Source organism: Macrobrachium nipponense, chromosome 28 (assembly GCF_015104395.2).
Source record: "Macrobrachium nipponense isolate FS-2020 chromosome 28, ASM1510439v2, whole genome shotgun sequence".
Taxonomy (NCBI): domain Eukaryota; kingdom Metazoa; phylum Arthropoda; class Malacostraca; order Decapoda; family Palaemonidae; genus Macrobrachium; species Macrobrachium nipponense.
In genome coordinates, this window is record NC_087217.1 from 11,436,304 (window position 1) to 11,456,123 (window position 19,820).

The following is a 19,820-nucleotide window of genomic DNA, read 5'->3' on the forward strand; positions in this document are numbered from 1 at the left end:
TGCTTGTTTTTAGCCTAATTATTCTGTCACTCCTTGTGCCTCTTGACGTTGTGTACTTTTCGTGTGTTTTTATCTTTGATGCTGAAAGGTTGGTTGAGTGTTGAGCTGTTTTTGGCTGTGGTTTTGTGAATATATGACTTTTACTTTTTATGATATTTGTTATTACTTTTATCTTTGTGTAATTTAGCTTTAATTTTTAAATACTCTTCTCGTCATTTGTAAGTTGTTTGGTATTTCTGGTCTGTTTTAATCAAGTGTGCATGTAATTTAAGTATGAGAGTTGTAATTTTACCATTAAACTGTTTTTACTTTTCAACTATTGGATCTTGTGATCAGCTCTTATTTTATGTTAACATTTTATACTTTATTTTGTAGAAAAATCCCTGAAGATGTGGCGATGTTGTCACGAAACGTAGGATTAAAGGATAATGTGAATCTCTTCGTGTTCCTGCCCTTGATCTTCTTTAACACACACACACACACACACACACACACACATATATATATATATATATATTATACTATATATATATATATATATATATATATATATATATATATATATATATCGAATGTAATAGATCAGCTTCAAGACTGAACACTGTCCGCGTGTCTCGTTCGATTCTAAATTTGACTATCATTAAAGTTACGTAATGTTTCAGAAGATATGAAGCAACTGAATTTCGGTAACTTGATCAAATATTTTCAAAAGGCAAATGTTGTTTTATTTACATTCTTTTGACACTTGAAAGATCATATTTTCAAAATCATTCTCTTCTAAAAAAAATAAAGGTGTCTTGACGGTGTGTTAGACCTACGGTCTTAATTAATGGTTCTCACCACCACGCTCCCTCAGATGACGTAGGTGCGCAGAAGAGGCTTAAAATTAGGGAGCTGTCTGGCTGACCTGTTATATTTGGACCGTGGATTCTAAATTTGACCATCATTAAAGTTACGTAATGTCTCAGAAGATATGAAGCAACTGAATTTCGGAAAGGGGAAACTCTAACCCTAAAAAGGTTTAATTAGTAAACCCAACTCATATACTGGTAAAGATACGGTTAATATAATATAAGCAGGGTGACTATTTAGTCTAGTTAGTGTAGTAAAATAACATTGCTTGGCAATTAACACTACAACTCCCGGTGCGGAGCTAGTTTCTCGGTGATGTGCGGACTTCGCGGCAACCCTGGAGGGGAGCATGTGTGACGTATCAGTGTCGGTGCAACAACAACCACCTGGTATATGAGTAGTCTACAATGAGTAGCGACCATTAAATTATCTTGAAAACATTTACTTTATGTGTTAAAGGAATATTTGGATTTTCATACATAATTATTTGTTATCTTTCTTAAATATTTCAAAACTGATAGCATACTAGCAAATATTCGCCTATTTGTCAAAGCCAAGATACTATTCCTAGGCCTAGGTGTTAGATTTCTTTACTTTACACTTAACATTCACATCTCTATATTAACAATTTCTGGCCAGAAAGCAAATGAGGTTATCTACACATTCTTGCACTTCAAGTTACCTTATGAAAGAATAAATTATACACCAAAAGCGAGCAGAAGGACTTTTAAGAAAATAATATCGTAAACCAGTTGAAAAACAATTGTTACATATGCCTTGATATTAATACTTATGATATTTCGATTAATAACCATCTTCTCCATATAACCAAAATCATCATCATCTTTTATTCCTCAAAGAACAGGTAATCTCTACAAATAAAAACATTAGTAAAAATTACATCTCAGAAAGCTTAGATTATTTTTCTAGGCCTATAAATCATTTTGCAACATACAGGCAGCTTAAACAGCCTGAAACTTCAACATTCAAAGAAAACTGGTTGCAATTCATATTCCTCAAAGAACAGGTGATCTCTACAAATAAATTCATAAGTAACAGATTACATCTCAGATGGCTTCGATTATTTTTTTAGGCCTATAAAACATTTTCCAACATACAGGCAGCTTAAACGCAGCCGAAATCTTCAACATTCAAATAAAACTTGTTTTAATTCATATTCCTACATTGAAAGTTGTTATGACTGCTGAGCTTATTAGGTCTACTGTCATAATGCTGCAGACATGGTTATGTTGACCAGTCCGAGGAGCATGTTAAGTGTGCTTTCATTGTTGGCAACGCTAACCTTATCACGCCACACTTGAACTGAGCAACGTAAAGATAAGAAAAATAACAAAATCAATTCAAATCACACAAATTAAGAATTATACCACTGTCTAAATGGGATCATATTATTTTACCAAATTAAGATACCAATGCATAAATGGGATCATATTTATTTAAACCATAAGGAAAATTAAGGGCTAGCTGTGAATTCACCCAAACTGCTTTCGACATGAATGACATTACAAATAAAAAAAAAAGAAAAAAAATAGCACTACTTGGCAATGTCACGTTGAGTCTGAGAATATGGACGATACAAAAAGAATCATGTCGCATGAGATTTGAGCCCCACTGTACCTACCTACGCGCCACCTCCGAGGTGCTACAATAGTACTGAAGATGGCGAAGCTCAAAGCGACACCGTTTTTAGTACTAGCCTCTCGGGAGATCAAAGATATCAGTTATTATTATATAGAAATATAAAGAAATTGGTGTACATAATACTTTGATCCCCGGGGAGCTATAAAAAAAAAAAAAGTAGATTCACATCAACCGTGCATCTAATGTCTATAAGCCAGTCCCTTACGACGCTCTTGATTGGCTGTTGATAAGCCACTCACAGGGATGGAATGGAAACTCTCAGTCTCTCTCGAGAGAGTTCACATAGGCAAGATGTATGTTCCACCTCTCCTGAGGGATACTTTTGAAAGGCGTATCCCTCAGGAGAGATGGAACATACATCCAGCCTGTGTGAACTCTCTCGATAGATACAGAGTTTCCAACACTGTGATTGGCTTATTAACAGCCAATCAGGAGCGTCGTAAGGGACTGGCCTAGACATCAGATACACGGTTGATATGAATCTATTATAGCACTACACACGGCGTCCCATTGAGTTTGCGTCATGTTTTAGTACTGTAAAATAGCGACACGGAGGTGATGCGTAGCTGGATACATACCGGGAATCTCTTAGGTTTCTTTTATGTGAAAACAGAGGGAAAACCAGTACGTCTTTTCATTAGAATGCACGACCTTTTCAAAGTCAGCTTCCAGTCACAGCGAGGAACCTGCTTACTCATAACTGTTTGAGATGATGCGTTCGTTCCTCTTTCCTCTTAGTCTAGTCAGCTTTCCCACTGCCAATGACCCCATCATGAGCAGGCACCAAGCAGACCTATGCGGTACCAGAGAAGGAGCACCTATTATTTAAACAATACTCATAGTAAAGATAGAAACACTCAAAACAGGCAAAGTTGTTTACAAAATAAGGTACCGGTCGTCAGACGAAGCCACAGACTGAAAACAGGAATCGAACAGGTTGCCGAAATATCTCTGTAGAGATTTATCTTTAAAAATATGTTCCCGTACATAACTGTGCATTTGTTCTCCAGAAACAGCTGTTCTTGAGCCTTTCCAATTAAAGATTGTTGTGCGCTTACCTTAGTAAGTGATTTCAAAGCACCTCTGCTAAAAGCGTCAGTTCCACAATGGAGAGGAGTTTCGTGAAGTTCATACTTCATGGGAGGCTATTATTGATTGATTGATGAACAACTGTTGCAAAGGTAAAACGTTAGATTACTAAATACTTTTAATTTCACAACATCAATATAATACAGTTGAAAACTATTAAAAAAAATCCTACACACACACATACACTCACAGCAATGAAACTGACACTGCAACATACATATAAACAAACAAGAATACAGCATACATTAGGTTACAAAAACAATAGGGAAATACTTAATTATATACATATTCCATATAATATCAACTGTACTCTGTTTTTTTCCATCTGCCCATCCGCCTGTGGTGTTTTTGTATGGTAACACTGCGTCCCGGGCTTTAGATAGTTACGCTATGTGTAAGTTTTAGGTAAATAAAAGGATATCTGGGTGTACATTTGCGACTGAAAAGTGTTTTAATAATTTACTGTATGCGAATTACACCGTTAATATTCGAAATAGGATATTATTATAATCGTTGAATGTAAGCTGAATGTGACTACATATCTAAAGCCCGGGACGCAGTGTTACCATACAAAAACACCACAGGCGGATGGACAGATGAAAAAAAAACAGAGTATAGTCGTCAACGCACACTACGGAAGAGAAGCGCATATCAGGTTACTCAGATATGGAATGGAATGGAATATAGAATTTAGACCAAATGCGTAACGCTGGGACCTAAAAGTTTCATTCAGCGCTGAAACGGAAGTTGACGGTAAAAAGGTTTGAAAGGTGTAACAGGAAGAAAATCTCGCGGTTGCATACGAAACAATTGTTAGGAGAGGGTGGATAGCAAGATGGAAGAGAAAGAATATGAATGGAGGTACAGGAAAAGGAACTGACGGCACTATCCCCCTACGGGGTACTATGATATCGATATAGAGAAGAGTGCTTATCAGGTCTATCAGACGAAATGCTTATCTCCACAATATCCAGTGCGGGAGAACACGCCAGTCTGGACGCACATTATACTGATAAGGTATCCGGTGCAGAGAGAAACATTACCAGTTTACCTGTAGACCCATTTTTGAGAACGTACTGAGGTAAGGGTCGTGTGACATGGAGTAATTTCAGTAAGGAAAGATAAAAATGATCATCCCATTATAAGAATTACAACTGTGGCCAAAAAAAGTAAAAAATGCGCCGAAGAAATCGAGTTTTCTGTAGTGTACAATCAAAGCCACAGAAAATAGATCTATCTTTTGTCTAGGTATAATGCTGTATGAGCCGCGGTCCATACAACCTTAATTCGGCCCAGTGGTGGCCTGTCCTATATCGTTCCCAGACACACGATTATGGCTAAATTTATCCTTGGTAAAATAAAAACTACTGAGGCTAAAGGGCAGCAATTTGGTATGTTTGATGAATGGAGGGTCGATGATCAATTTGCTAATTTGCAGCCCTCTAGCCTCAGTAGTTTTTAAGATCCGAGGGCGGACAGAAAAGGTTCCGATAGAAAAATTGCGGACGGACAGAGAAAGCCATCTCGAATTTTTTTTTTGTTAACAGAAAACTAATAAAGATGTTTCGTTGCAGAAAGGTTAGATACATAAACACGACCAACAGTCACTGCCTCATACATCCTTACTGGAACTTTTCTTTAGAGGAAGCCATACACGTAACAGAAGCCTCGTATACTTGCATATGTTAACGACTATATACTGTACATTAGTTCGTCATTTACATTCCCCTGATATTAAGTCCATTTCATTCTAATACTTTTCGTACATCTCAGCGCCTTATAGGATTCCTTTTGTCATTTACGTTTTGCATTCCCTGGACACCAAGTCCCTCTCATTCTGACATATCTTCGTAGGCCATCAGCTCCAACTCCTTACGGGTCTTTTTCATCCTGTATGACAGACACACTGTAGACCAGGGGTGGCAAGACTTTTGGACTCCGGGACCTATTCTAAAGACTGAAACTCCTTTACGAACTGCCATACTACATAATCAAATATCATTAGGGTGGGGTGGGATTCAAATAGCGCAATAGAACGATAAAACATGAGTACATTTGCCTCACACACACACATATATATGTGTGTGTTTGTGTGTGTGTGCTTGTGTTTTTGTTTGTTCATATAGGATTATGGGGGAACGGCGATTGACTGTTTGGCCACCTCTGGTGTAGACCGAACCAAGGACTTTTTTGCAGCATCCCTTCGGCCCCTGACAGCTGCCTTGTTTTTTACCATTTAATTCTAAGCAGTTTTCTTAGGTTTCTTCTACTGAACTGTCCAACTTCTTTAACTTTATCGCGTTCCAGTTCTGATCCTTCAGTTGCAAACTTATGATCCTGACAAGACTTAAGTCTCTCGATCAGGGGTTCTTAACCTTTTGATGACTCCAGACCCCCAATGAAATGCCCATCATGGTTCCATACCCCATTTTCTTAAGTCTACTTAAGTCCTATTTGCTGACAATATAACAATAGTTTAATCCATACTTTAGGTATGAATAGCTAGGAATAGAACATACATGAAAATCAAAAGCATTTGTAGTTTTATATAGTTATTTATTTATATAATGATTCCATGTATACATTGACACATTAAAATCAAATATATACTAATATACAGAGATCAAGTCCCATACCCCTGGCATGTGGTTCTCTTACCCCCAGGGTATATGGATACCCTCTGCTAAGAACCCCTGCTCTACATATATGATTCATTCGTTAAACGACACAACAACAACAACAACAACAACAATAATAGTAATAATAATAATAATAATAATAATAATAATAATAATAATAATAATAATAATAATAATAATAATGCCACCAAGGTCTACAGAACTAGACCTTGAATACCAACATCTGGGTGACATTTTTCACTATTCAAACGCCAGACCAGAAGGTCGTTGCTTGGATAGGTGACCTTTTCCAGCAACCCCTGAGCCAGCACTACAGGATACGTTCCTATAGTAGATTCACATCAACCGCGCATTTGATGTTTAGGCCCGTCCCTCACGACGCTCCTGATTGGCTGTTGATAAGCCAATCACAGGGCTGGAAACTCTCAATCTCCCTCGAGAGTTCACGTGGTAGGATCTATGTTCCACCTCTCCTGAGGGAATACGTCTGTCAAAAGTATCCCCCAGGAGAAGGGGAACGTACATCCTGCCTATGTGGGTTCTCGAGAAAGGCTGGGGGTTTCCAGAATTCATCCCGTGATTGGCTTATCAACAGCCAATCAGGAGCGTCGTAAGGGACTGGCCCTAGACATCAAATGCACGGTTGATGTGAATCTACTATAGTAGCCCTATTCATTTCTCTGAATGCTTAAAAGACAGACAGGATGAAGCAGAAATAGAGAAATATACTTCGAAAGAAAATACAAATAGCAGCAACTCTGAACCGACGACGATAATGAAGACATTGACGACGACAAATCCTTGATAACGATAAGTTCTGTCACGAGAGGAGCACATTTCATCTTATCTCGCCACTGATAAAGACACCAGAGTAAGTGTGAGCTGGCCCCCACGTGGCCAAGTCATTATTGGTCCTTGACAAAAGCAATGAACTTGCAAAATATCCAGGACTTAAAAATACAGCAGCTCAAAGTTTTACAAAGGTATTAAAATTTATGCAATATCCTCTGTAAAGATCTGTTTTAAAGATGTGTTAAATGTAAAATGTGATCTAATGCTAATGGCTCACAGATGAACTATAGGATTCAATTCAATTCAAAATGTTCTTAAATGGTGAATGATATTTCTCCTAACACCCTTAATCAGTCTGGTACAAAGATACTGACGTAAGAAAGAAAAGGGGGCCCAGTCACTTTGGCCTAAGCGCTACGCGATCACAAGAAGTCAGAACTAAAATGATTCGATAAGAAGAAGAAAAATTTCTTACATGTTCTCATTCATTCGACAAACTGACTTAGTAATCATGACCTAAATAAAAAAAATCAATTATGGTAATCAATCGACAAGTGTATTTCTAGGGTTAATGTTAGTAGGTCTCTGTTAGGCCTAAAATTTAACATTCTTCCGATATAGGTTTAGCGCTGATGGAATTATTTCGGATAACTGCTACGAATCGCAGGAGAAAATTATAAACATAACACACACACACACACATATATATATATGTATATATATATATATATATAATATATATATATATATATATATATATATATATATATGTGTGTGTGTGTGTGTGTGTGTGTGTGTGTGTGTGCGGACAATTCCCAGGCGGACAATTTCCATGCGGACAATTGCCATTGTTTCGAAAAATTTGTTCTTTTCTAAATTGTTTTGGAAACTACCCGAAATTACTTGTTTTCGAAAATATCCAAAATTAGTTGTTTGGGAAAGTATTAGAAATTAGTTGTTTTGGAAAATTACTCGTTTAGATGGTATTCAGCTAGGTGAATTGAAGGAAAGTTCATAGCCAATACTTTATTACTTTAGGGGTTCCCTCTGTTGTTTTACTAACTTCAAGAGACTTGGATAGCGAACGTTTCTTTCTTTTTCTACACCCCTTAGAAATGGCTTCAACTATGAAGAGTGAACGTGACAACGATATTTTAGTGGATGATCTTCAGTACATGTATCATCGAAATGGATACAATAGAGACAAATCCGTAATTTACTGGGAGTGTACACAGAGGAAACAAAAATCGTGTAAAGCTAGAGTACAGACAAAATCAAAAGAAGAAAACTACGAGTTGATAAAGACCTGCAACGAACATAATCATGCAGCCTCTAAAAGTACAGTTGAAGCAAAAAGTGCTGTTGCAAAGCTAAAGGAAGATGTCTCCTCGAAAACTTTATCTACAAGATCGTTAGTTTCAAGCTGCTTGTCGCCGTTGGATGGTTGCACACGAGCTGAAGTACAAAACGTCCAGCATCTAAGTAGAAATATTCGTCGATGGAGGCAGCAGAACCTCAGTGCTCCTGCAATCCCTACGGAAAGGTCAGGGTTTTGCATTCCAACAGAATTCCAACATCTTTCATCAGGGGAAAAGTTTCTAAAGTATGATTCGGGAGCCGATGACCATATTCGCATTCTGATATTTGCTACTGAAGTAGGGTTTGAACATTTAAGGAGGTACAGAAACTGGGCTGTTGATGGCTCCTTTAAGGTGTCACCAGCAATTTTCTATCAACTTTTTACCATCCATGTCCAAGTAGAGAAGTGTAGTTTTCCTCGTATTTATGCCCTTCTTCCGAACAAAACAGAGGAAACTTATAAAATGCTTTACAAAAAAATTCAAGAATTGCTGCAAAAAATCCATTAACTATAATGAGTGACTTTGACAAAGGATCATTTAACGCAATTAAATGTACTTTTCCTGACACTGATGTGAGTGGATGTTTCTTCCACTTCTGCCAAGCAAATTACAGGAAAATTGTTAATTTGGGGTATAAAGTTCGATACCACAATGATGCCGAAATTTGTCTTAAGATACGTTCTCTCTCTGCTCTTGCATTTTTACCAGTTGAAGATGTGTCTTCTACAGGTTTTGAGGAACTTTCGGAGGATGAGGATATTCCTTCAGAATTTCTCTCGTATTTAGAGGTAAATTACATCGGAGTCATCAGAGGAAGAGGTGGAAATCGCAGAAGAGCTAGTCCATTATTTCCAATTTCCCACTGGAATATGAACCTAAAAACTCTACGGTCTATGCCTCGAGCAAACAACAGTCTCGAAGGATTTCATAGTGCTCTATCAAATAATGCTCAACAACCTCACCCTAACCTATGGAAACTCATAGATCGTTTCATGAAGGAGGAAGTTTTGTCCCAAACAAAAGTGCTTCACATGGAAAGAGGAGATGAGAGATCTACTGCCACTAAGCATAAGAACATAAACAAACGCTTACAGCAGGTATAATCCTGACGATAAAATTATTTTTCTACGTTTCATTGCCTATAACTTACCTATATTCTGAAGTTTTATAATCTGATTAAACACATTTTATTCCCGTTTATTTTTTTTAATTAAATGTGATGTTTTAAATAAAACTCTTTACATAATTTTTTACTAATTGAATGTGATTTTTATAATAATTTTTTTTCATCTATGTTATTAGCATTAATTTTTTTAAACTAAATGTGATGTTTATAAATAAAAGTTTTTTGGAACATTTATTTTGATACTGCTTTACCTTTGTTATTTTCCTTTTATAAATTATAAGTGATTTAGTAAATGAAAAGTAATCTTGAAAGAACCAACCTGACAACAATTAAACTGTTATTCTGAAAAAACAAAAAATAAAAATAGCCAAAGAAAAAAAATAACTTATTCTGAAAGAAACAGCGAGAAAATCCTAAAGAAAATGGCCAGAAAATCAATAACTTTTTTCTTCATTTTAACCAATATATTTTCGAAACAATGGCAATTGTCCGGACGGCAAATGTCAGCCTGGCAACTGTCCATACTGGCAGTTGTCCGCATGAAAGTTGTCCGTATGGAAATTGTCCTAGAACCATATATATATATATATATATATATATAATATATATATATATATATATATATATATATATATATATATATATACCTATATATATATATATATATATATATATATATATATATATATATAACCATATATATATAATATAACCATATATATATATATATATATATATATATATATATATATATATATATATATATATATATATATATATATATATAGTATATATTTACGTATTTAGCTGGCCTTGAGAGAGGCTATATACGTAAACGGAAATAACTGAAGAAAGACAAGTTGAAATTAATTGAACTTACCGTAAAACTGATTATTATTGATAATTTCTTAGAGGGAAAGGTCGCCAGAAAACTCAGCTCGTTACTTTACAGCTATTTATTTACAAAAAGGCCCGTGCTGGCCTGGAGAAAAGGTAAATGATGGCTCCACTGGAGTACTTCAAGCTGGTTTTCATAAACTTTTGTAATGCACACTTGCGGGCAGATAGACGGCACGTGACTCATGGAATCTGGAAAAGAATCCCAGATTAAACGAGATAAAAGAAAAAATGACTTCTTGCTTTGATTAAGGCTGATTAATTCTCTAACATTGGGGGAGGTAAACTCGAATGGTTCACTGAGGTATGCACGAAAGCTTGGTCTTTAACAAGTCACAAAGGGAAGCACGTGGCCCGATGAGGACAAAGGGCTTTTGATGTAGAAGGGGTAAAAATGAGAATTGAAAATGAATTTAGCAAGAGTCGTATGGTAGTAAAAGGTGCTGGGTTGAAGTTTACACTCTTAGACGTACCTGGATGCAATATTCAGTGTATCGTTGTAGAAGAATGCGGCCTGACCTCTGTTCAGGTCTGGGGTTCGTGTCCACCAGTACGCCTTGGGCAGGCCTAAGTTTTGGGAGGCTGGCCGGCTGGACATCTGTCCTGGACCACAGACTGCAGTTGACTGAGAGCGATACTGGTTGTTTCTGAATCACGGGGCTTCCAAAGACCGCCTCGAGCATCGCCTGAAAAGTGGTAAACACAACGCCAGCAAATTGGGAAGGAAAATAGGTCTTATTGTAGAAGTCCCTAAAATCCATCTCGAAGCCTAGCTACTCTTGTGACTTGCCTCTCTTACCCTAAGCTTCCGTCAGACCGGAAATATCTCCCTACGACATGCCCACTCTCCCAACAACAGTCGCTTTAGGAGAAGGCATGGCTGCTTCTTTTATAATTAATATCACTAAAACTCTGCTGGGAAGGCGAGGCGTTCTATAGACGTAGCAATATATATATATATATATATATATAATATATATATATATATATATATATATATATATATATTATATATACATATATTATTCGAGCTACAAATATTCTTTAATACCTAATTCGTTCTACCTCGCGAGAGTACGAAATTATGATCAACTAAAGAATTCCCCTTCGGTTTACATATATGAAAATATAATTAATTACGAGGTGGAGCGAAAGGGATATTTAAAGGACAATTGTAGCTCGAATAATTTATAAGAATCACGGCGAAGTGATAATTATTCATATATATATATATATATATATATATATATATATATATATATACTGTATGTGTGTAATTCTATGCAACATGTCGTTAGTGCTAAGTATGTACCATCGTAATGATCCTGTGCTTATAGCAAGTTCGTATTTCTTCCAGGAGTTGAGGCAGAAACTGAAGGGAAGCACGAAGCAACGAACAAATAAACAATGGACAATGATTTTTGGTTCGACTTCGTAGCCGGGTGGATTGGAGGTAAGAGAACGAGCTGTCCTAAAATGATAATATAAAACTGCAATTAGGAAGTGTCAAGGAATATTTAAACGTTAAATACGAATTCATTCACTCCAGTGACCTGTGTTGTTACTTGTTAGTTGGAGGCATCAGCGGACAGAAGCTCTGAAGCGGAGGTTATGATCGGAGGGAGGAGTCAAAACTACAAATTCTTCGATAATTCATTATGAAGTAAAATAATGCGCCTTCGTTTCTTCGGAGCAATCGAGTTTTCTGTACAGCGTATAATGCTGTATGAAACTCTCAACCAAGGTCCATGAAACTTTCAGTCACGGCCCGTTGTTGGCCTGTGTTGTTACCCTATAGCGGTGACAGACGGACGATCATGGCTAACTTTAACCTTGAATGAAAGAAAAATGACCGAGGCTAGAGGTCTGCAATTTGGTATGTTTGATGATTGGAAGGTGGACGATGAACATACCAAGTTGCAGCCCCTACCCTCAGCAGTTTTTAAGGTATGAGGGCGGACAGACAACGCTATCTCAATCGTTTCTTTTTACAGAAGACTAAATCTGCTCCTTTGTGACTTGAATCTAATGGACTATGATGCCCTAATCTGAAGTCTTGTGCATAGAACAAAGCGCTCTAAGGGCATGGTGTTCTGAGGCCATTAGTCCCATCCGATCCCCGAACAACTAACTCTCTAAGAGCATTCCTGCTGATAACATTCTGAAGAAGATGCCATTATGATTCTTACGAAAGCATACTAAGTCTGCCGATGGCTTGATGAAGCACGAATGCTCCCATGGCAGTTGTTTTCAGTAATAACGCCAAGGTCAAGACCACAAAGTTATTGTCACTAAAACAATCTAAAAGGTTTTCATGGCTGAAATATGCATACTCACACTCAAAGTGTCTCTTTGACGGCTCGAATGTTACAAACTCTACGGAACATTGCACCGTAATTTCACTTTTTGACAGTTTCTTCGAAACTATGCAGAGCCCCTTTGGAAATATACTGACAAGACAGGTAGACGGACAGTCTTTTGATGACATAAGGCTTTTTTTCTGTAAAGGTAATGAAAGATAATCAAGCTACACAGACCTCTTGTGTTTGACCAGTCGACACTTAGTTGCATGGTTACTAAATCCTAGATGAATCTCAAGACATTGTCATTTCTTAAAGGTGTCAAACACACCGTCCTCGTGATACGAGAACATATGAGAGTACATGTGTTAATATGTTGCCACTTACCATATCTATATACTTTGAAAAATACTGAACTTATTACTTACTGCTTCTTTTTTAATCAAGTTCCGGTATCATCTTCAGTATAAACTACATTGCTGAATTGACATTTTTGTGACAATTGTGGAAAACCTTACTTATAAGTTACCAGTGCGCAAGGAGTTTGTGTGAAATAGCGTAAGATTAGAACAGAATAGAATAGAATTTCTGAAGTTTGGCCAGCACTGGGACCTATGAAGTCATTCAGCGCTGAATAGGAAAGTGTAAAGGTCTGAAAGATGTAACAGGAGGAAAACTTCGCAGTTGCATTACGAAACAAGATGGACGAAAGAGAATATGAATGTAGATTCAGTAATAGGAATGAAAGGGGTTGCAGCTAGGGGGCGACGGGACGCTGCAGAGAACCCTTAGTAATGCCTACAGTGCACCGCCCGAGGTGTGCTGACGGCACTAACCCCCTATGGGGGGCGTGAGTGAAAGACTGGCAGGAGGATTCATGGGGAGACGCTGCCTAGAAACAATCATCCCCTTTCGTGCACATTTATAAGCTTGATGGCTGACCTTTGTGCTAAGTTTAACTGAACTGAATTGAATTGAATATAGAATTTAGGCCGAAGGCCAAGCACTGGGACCAACGAGGTCATTCAGCGCTGAAACGGAAATTGACAGTAAAAGTTCGAAAAGAGAATATGAAAGGAGGTCCAATCAAAGGAACATAAGGGGTTGCAGCTAGAGGCAAGCTACAAAAAAAAAAAAAAATAAATAAATAAATAAGTAATGCCTACAGTGGACCTCATGATGTGCACTGACCGCAATAAATATAACAGACACACCGAAGGGCAGAGACTGGAGACGTATGGAAGGAGAATTATAGCCACCTGACTTTGTTGGTAATTAGAGAGCATTCTGGGTAAATGAAATGTTCGAGTATTTGTAACAAACACAAAAAGAAGCGTCTCTCGTGGGTGTGAATAACCTGTAGACCAAAATCAGTGAAGGTGCACTTAATCATTACTCTAATTTCATTGCTGCTAACTCTCCGTGCTGGCATCAGGACACTTTAATCTAAAAGCTTTGTAAACGAGTGGCTGGGGGCAACCGGCAACTACTGCTTATAAAGTAACGAGGTGTTTTTCTATTCAGAAATTGAGAACATTTTTGCCTACTATGAAATAACAAGTAATTACAAAGAAGAAACAGACAACGTGTCAGTAAAGCGTTTTTTTGTTCTCTCTGTCCTTGTTCAGGATGCGCCGGTCTGGTCGTGGGACATCCGTTAGATACCATCAAGGTTCGACAGCAGACTATGGGGAATGTACCAGTAGTCAAGGGCATCATCAACACATTCAAATTTGAAGGGGTAAGTAACGGATACGCGTGATCAAGGAAGCTGCGCGCTGGCTGGTTTGGTTCCCAAGAGATGAGGAAATTGTAAGTAAGGGATACAAGAGATGCGGAAACTGTGAGCATATTCCATTAAACCCCAAGTTCCTCGTCTGACGAGGGGTTTACGTGTCCGCCTACCGATTCGGTAGTCGCGGGTTCGATTCCCTGCTCTGCCCGTGTGGAATCAGAGGAATTTATTTCTGGTGATTAGAAATTCATTTCTTGATGTAATGTGGTTATGATCTCACAATAAGCTATAGGTCCCGTTGCTAGGTAACCAATTGGTTCCTAGCCACGTAGAAATATGTAATCCTTCTGGCCAACCCTAGGAGAGCTGTTAATCAGCTCAGTGGTCTGGTTAAAATTATATATTCATTTTTTTTCCATCAAACCCCATTGTGACTGTTGACCAAGGCAGTAAATTACGTACCTGGTAGTTAATCGACTGTGGTGGTCGTTAGTCTGGCTGGATAAATCCATGGGACTAGCAACCTCATCATAAATATTATGACACCAATATCACTTCATATCGGCTTCACTTAACCTTGTTAAGAACTTTTGCTAGGATTCGAACCTGTGCCTCTGCTTTAGGTAGTGACGGACAGTCGACTTAGTCCATCTAGCTCTCAAGTGAGATAGAAACTGATATCGACTCTGCTCTACATGTTCCTGTCGACTTCATGTTCTGTACTGAGAAGATGTGATATCCCCATTGATATTAAGCCCCAAACCTCTCTTGATAGTGAATTCATTTTACCATGGTAATAAATTATACCCAAATGGAATTAGAACTGGCAGATGTACTTATCCTTTGGGGTAGAAGTTCTTCCCAAGGGAATTTGAATATTATATTAAACTTAGTGACAAGTGTCCCCGACTACATATATATATATATATATATATATATATATATATATATATATATATATATATACTGTATATATATATATATATATATATATATATATATATATATATATACGTTATATATGTTGGTGTGTGATTATAATCACTTCAACACGTGATTCGTTTACATATATATATATATATAATATATATATATATATATATATATATATATATATATATATAGTAGATATATATATATATATATATATACGTATATATAATATATATATATATATATATATATATATATACGTTATATATATATATATATATATATATATATATCACATAATATATATTATATATATATATATATATATATATATATATATATATCACATATATATATATATATATATATATATATATATATATATATATATAATATATATATATATATATGTAAACGAATCACGTGTTGAAGTGATTATAATCACACACCAACATATGTACATATTAATATACTGGAACATCACGTAACGAAAGAATACTATGAACATCGAACACAGCTTCAATGAAGTGCGGTTTGGTAATAGACAGAAATCAGAAAAATGCGCAAAAACGCGTCAAAAACCTTAATTTCAAATATATGTACTTCCAGGTGAGAGGCTTTTACAAAGGTATGGGCTTCCCTCTACTGGCAACGGGAACATTAAATTCGATCTTCTTCGGCGTCTATGGCAACTGCTTGAGGTATTTGTCCAAGGATAAAGAAGCGCCGTCATATTTGCACATCTGCTTGGCGGGATGTGCAGGAGGGGTTTTCCAGCTATCGGTGGCCTGTCCGGTCGACTTAGTCAAGATTAAAATGCAGATGCAAACAGGTACGTAAGCCCCGCACGCCAAAGCTATAGTCGAGTTAAACATTCGCCCCAAATGAAATGAATTGCACTCATCGTTCTAGGGTCTACTTATTTCAGCACACTTTTCAACACTTTTCAACGTGCTGTTACATTTCAAAATTATCCTTACATTTATTTTGATCAGCGTGGGGATGATCTAAAAACATTTATGAAAAGAAGGACAAAGTATGTTGATAATAGATTTCTTTTCTAACTGGCCGTTGTGAGAGATTTTCTTGACTATTCACGCAATTTTCCAAAACGAAGATTTAGGATAGCATAATGGCAACCTCTTTCACTTTGGTAACTACCTCTCTCGATAGCTGAATGGATTACACCACTGCCACTATAGTTCTAACCCATAAGAGCACTTGTTACTAAAAATCCTTTGAATTCAAGTGACTCCCAAAATAAATTTAATCAATTTTAAGGAGTTACTTGTAACCTTTAAATATATATACATATACACATATATATTTAATATATATCAATATATATATATATACATATATATTAATATATATCAGTATATATATATACATATATTTATATATGATATATAATATATATATATATATAGATCATACTGTCAATCAATTATAAATCTTAAAACTTGAGAATTGTAAGAATTGTACAAAGAGGCGTCGTTAGTGTACAGGGATAAGAAAAGATTATGGCATATGAACTAAACCAAAGCAAAATTTAGTTCTATTTAGAAGCATCTGAGTCCTTGACAATTATTTTTCCCTTGAAACAATGCAGTTATCTAATATGACTGCCCACGCTCCAACTGTACTTTCTTTCCAAATCCACGTTTTTTTTTCGTACCAGGCTCAGCTCAGGGCGTGTGGGGTGCACATTATGAATCACATTACAAGGGGCCAACAGCCTGCCTAAAAGACCTCTACAAAATGGGTGGCATCAGAGGCTGTTACACTGGACTGCATTCTATGCTATACAGGTGAGCATTCCTTAATTATTCATTTTCCTTATGATGCGTCTTTGAATGGAGAGAAATGTCTCCATTCCAGCTTGCTACTAGCTGCTTCTTACAAACAAATTCTGCTACTTAGCCATACCTGTATTCTCCTGAAGAAAAGTAATTAAATTCTGTAGCAGCAGTAGCAGCGTATCACCTATAATTCAGAGCAATAGGGATTCAAGCCTTCCCATAACACAGAATACAGGGCTTGTCTAAGGTTAGGGTCGAAATTAGCATCTAACGTATATCAGGGAAAAAGGGCATAATCACCTAAATGGAACTCAACTCAAATTAATTACTACAGGCATAAAGTCTATTCACCACCTGGGAATTACAGGAAACTCATTATTCAGAAAGAGAAGAAGGATTAAGCTGAAATTTTTCAAATTATGCCGCTATGCAGAAAAATGCATGGACTTTGATAAGTAAAACAGTATACTTTTTGGGATAATATTCAACTCAGCTTTCTCTTGTGAAGCATGTTCATCAAGTTATCATACCAAAGATACAATCCTAAACAACAGCTGAAGCTGTCTGCAAGGACCATCTGCCAGACAACCAACTGAAGAACCTAAAGGCCCCCATACACTGAACGACTGTCTGAACGATTGTCGTTATCGACCCACACACACACTATTCATACAGTATGAACGATCTCTGCACCGATTTCAGTCTGAACAAAGACTTTGTCTCGAGAAGACATGGCATCATCTGTAGAAAAGACGCGAGCGAAAGCGTTATATCGGCAGACAAACCCATACATTGAACTATCTGTGTATGACAGACTTTAGTCGCAAGCCAGCAACCTGGTCTTGACAGATTCCCGCTGAGATCTTTCAGACACGAAGCTCCGCCCACTTTTGCATTCAGATATGCCCATACACAGTGTTTTTGCGAACGATACAGGCAGTCGTTCAGACAATCGTTCAGTACATGGGGATGATTTTTGGTAACAAGCTAGCAACTGGTGCATATATCCTGGAATTTATGGAAACTGCAGCATGAAAATTTTACCAAAATAAATCATTAGTTAATAATTTTAATGAATTATTCAAATTACGAAGTATATTGGCACTTTCGAAGTATACTTTCTTGTATCACTATTCAAACGGGATATGGTACATTATTCTATTTTTACAGAGCTAGTAGACCATGCCTTAAAACGAGTTGTGAACCACTGCTCTATATTCACTGACAAATGGAATGACCAAAAATGACTATGCCAGGTAGCTAACCTCATTTTTCATAGAAAGGTAAATAGTAAATTTCCCCAGTATGAAGCAAAGATAAAAAGTACTATAGCTTGAAAACTAACCATACCTATTGAGACATTTTAGCCCCTGTAAAAGCTCGAGATGGAATTGTGATTATGTCTCGAAGTCTGAGTGACACAATGTCAAAAACAGGGTATTTCTAGTCTCAAGTCACATTTTTTACATACTTCAGTCTGCCTCTTCTGGAGAAATAACTGCAATATTGAAGCATTTTTTTAACAATCATTTTGCTATACTTATAGCCGATAAGTGTGAAAAGGTTGGCTAGTGAGACTGGCCCATATATCTATAAAAACAAAAAAACCCACAGAACAAAACAAAGCACCAAAAGGAGATACCACAAAAGACTCCTTTTCTGGAAAAAAATTCACAGAACAAAACAAAGCAAAAAACGGCAGAAACCACGAAGACTCTCTTTTCAGCAAAACCAAGCCCGGAAAACAGTTGAGAGAATGGCGACAAGGACAGCAGGCTAAGCTTGGCTGGGTTGTTGACTCCATGGCCAACCGCCACCCATAGAGTCGATGAGCAAAGATAATTGAGCAGTTGCTTATCAGTCGACCGTGCCTGCATGAATTTTTGGTCCCGTTTACGACTTTTCTCTTCCCATAAGAGCACCAAATTAAAATGATTTCTGGCATAATACATAATTAGAGATGATCTTCAGAGCACTTCGTAAAATGCATAATCAATGAGCAGTGATCTGAGCAGATTTAATCCATAAACACTGGTGATACTTGGCCAAAACAGAAAAAGAATGGGGAGCAGAGAGATGTGACCTATAAATGATTTCTTCCCAGCTTAATCATAGTTGGGGTCACTTTTTGATGAGCCTTCCCAAGGTGATTCTAACATTCACTGAATGGCTCATTTCAAAATTGGTTTTGGCAGATGTTTAATGGACGGATGCCCTTCCTGACTCCAACCCTCCCTATTTAACTGACAACAACAGATAATGAGTGAGTTCGCTTGGTAAGCAATCCTTGGTGCGCCTCTCAAGCGACATGGCCATCACTGCACTGATCAGTGTATACTGAAATGTCTTGCTGAAAGCTTCTGGTTGACAGCTTTAGCTGCTGAGTTGCATTAAATATAAATGTTTTTGGCCCAAATGCTTTCCCAAAAGACGCTCAAATTATATTACACACCAATTAAGCTGGTTAAGCTGGATTTGTGCCAGCAAAGGCTCTTGCTCCTTCAAACAACTTATGCGGCACTATCATGAAATGGTGGGACTTGGATCTGAAATTTTCTCAGTTGACCTTGCAAATTATTTTTTTTTTTTGTAAAGGCTCAGCCATATTTCCATCAACATGAGATGAATTTTG

At 37.0% G+C, this 19,820-nt stretch overlaps 1 protein-coding gene and 1 long non-coding RNA gene across 4 annotated transcripts in view; one reads left to right on the plus strand and one right to left on the minus strand.

Annotated features, from left to right (window-relative positions):
* LOC135201416 (solute carrier family 25 member 45-like) overlaps positions 1-19,820 on the plus strand; it is a 41,899-nt gene that overhangs the window by 4,220 nt on the left and 17,859 nt on the right. For 2 of the 3 annotated variants that reach the window (XM_064230324.1, XM_064230323.1), the window contains exons 2-5: positions 11,776-11,871; positions 14,347-14,459; positions 15,996-16,218; positions 17,068-17,197. In XM_064230324.1, the coding sequence (XP_064086394.1) occupies positions 11,826-11,871; positions 14,347-14,459; positions 15,996-16,218; positions 17,068-17,197 (512 nt within the window). In that variant the 5' untranslated portion in view covers positions 11,776-11,825. The remainder of the gene's footprint in view (positions 1-11,775; positions 11,872-14,346; positions 14,460-15,995; positions 16,219-17,067; positions 17,198-19,820) is intronic. The other variant, XM_064230325.1, reaches the window with a different exon arrangement.
* On the minus strand, positions 2,365-11,313 carry LOC135201417 (uncharacterized). The gene is made up of 4 exons (XR_010311527.1): positions 10,892-11,313; positions 10,402-10,610; positions 3,573-3,684; positions 2,365-3,307 (listed from the first exon to the last, which is right to left on the minus strand). It is a non-coding gene; the product is annotated as an uncharacterized LOC135201417 (long non-coding RNA).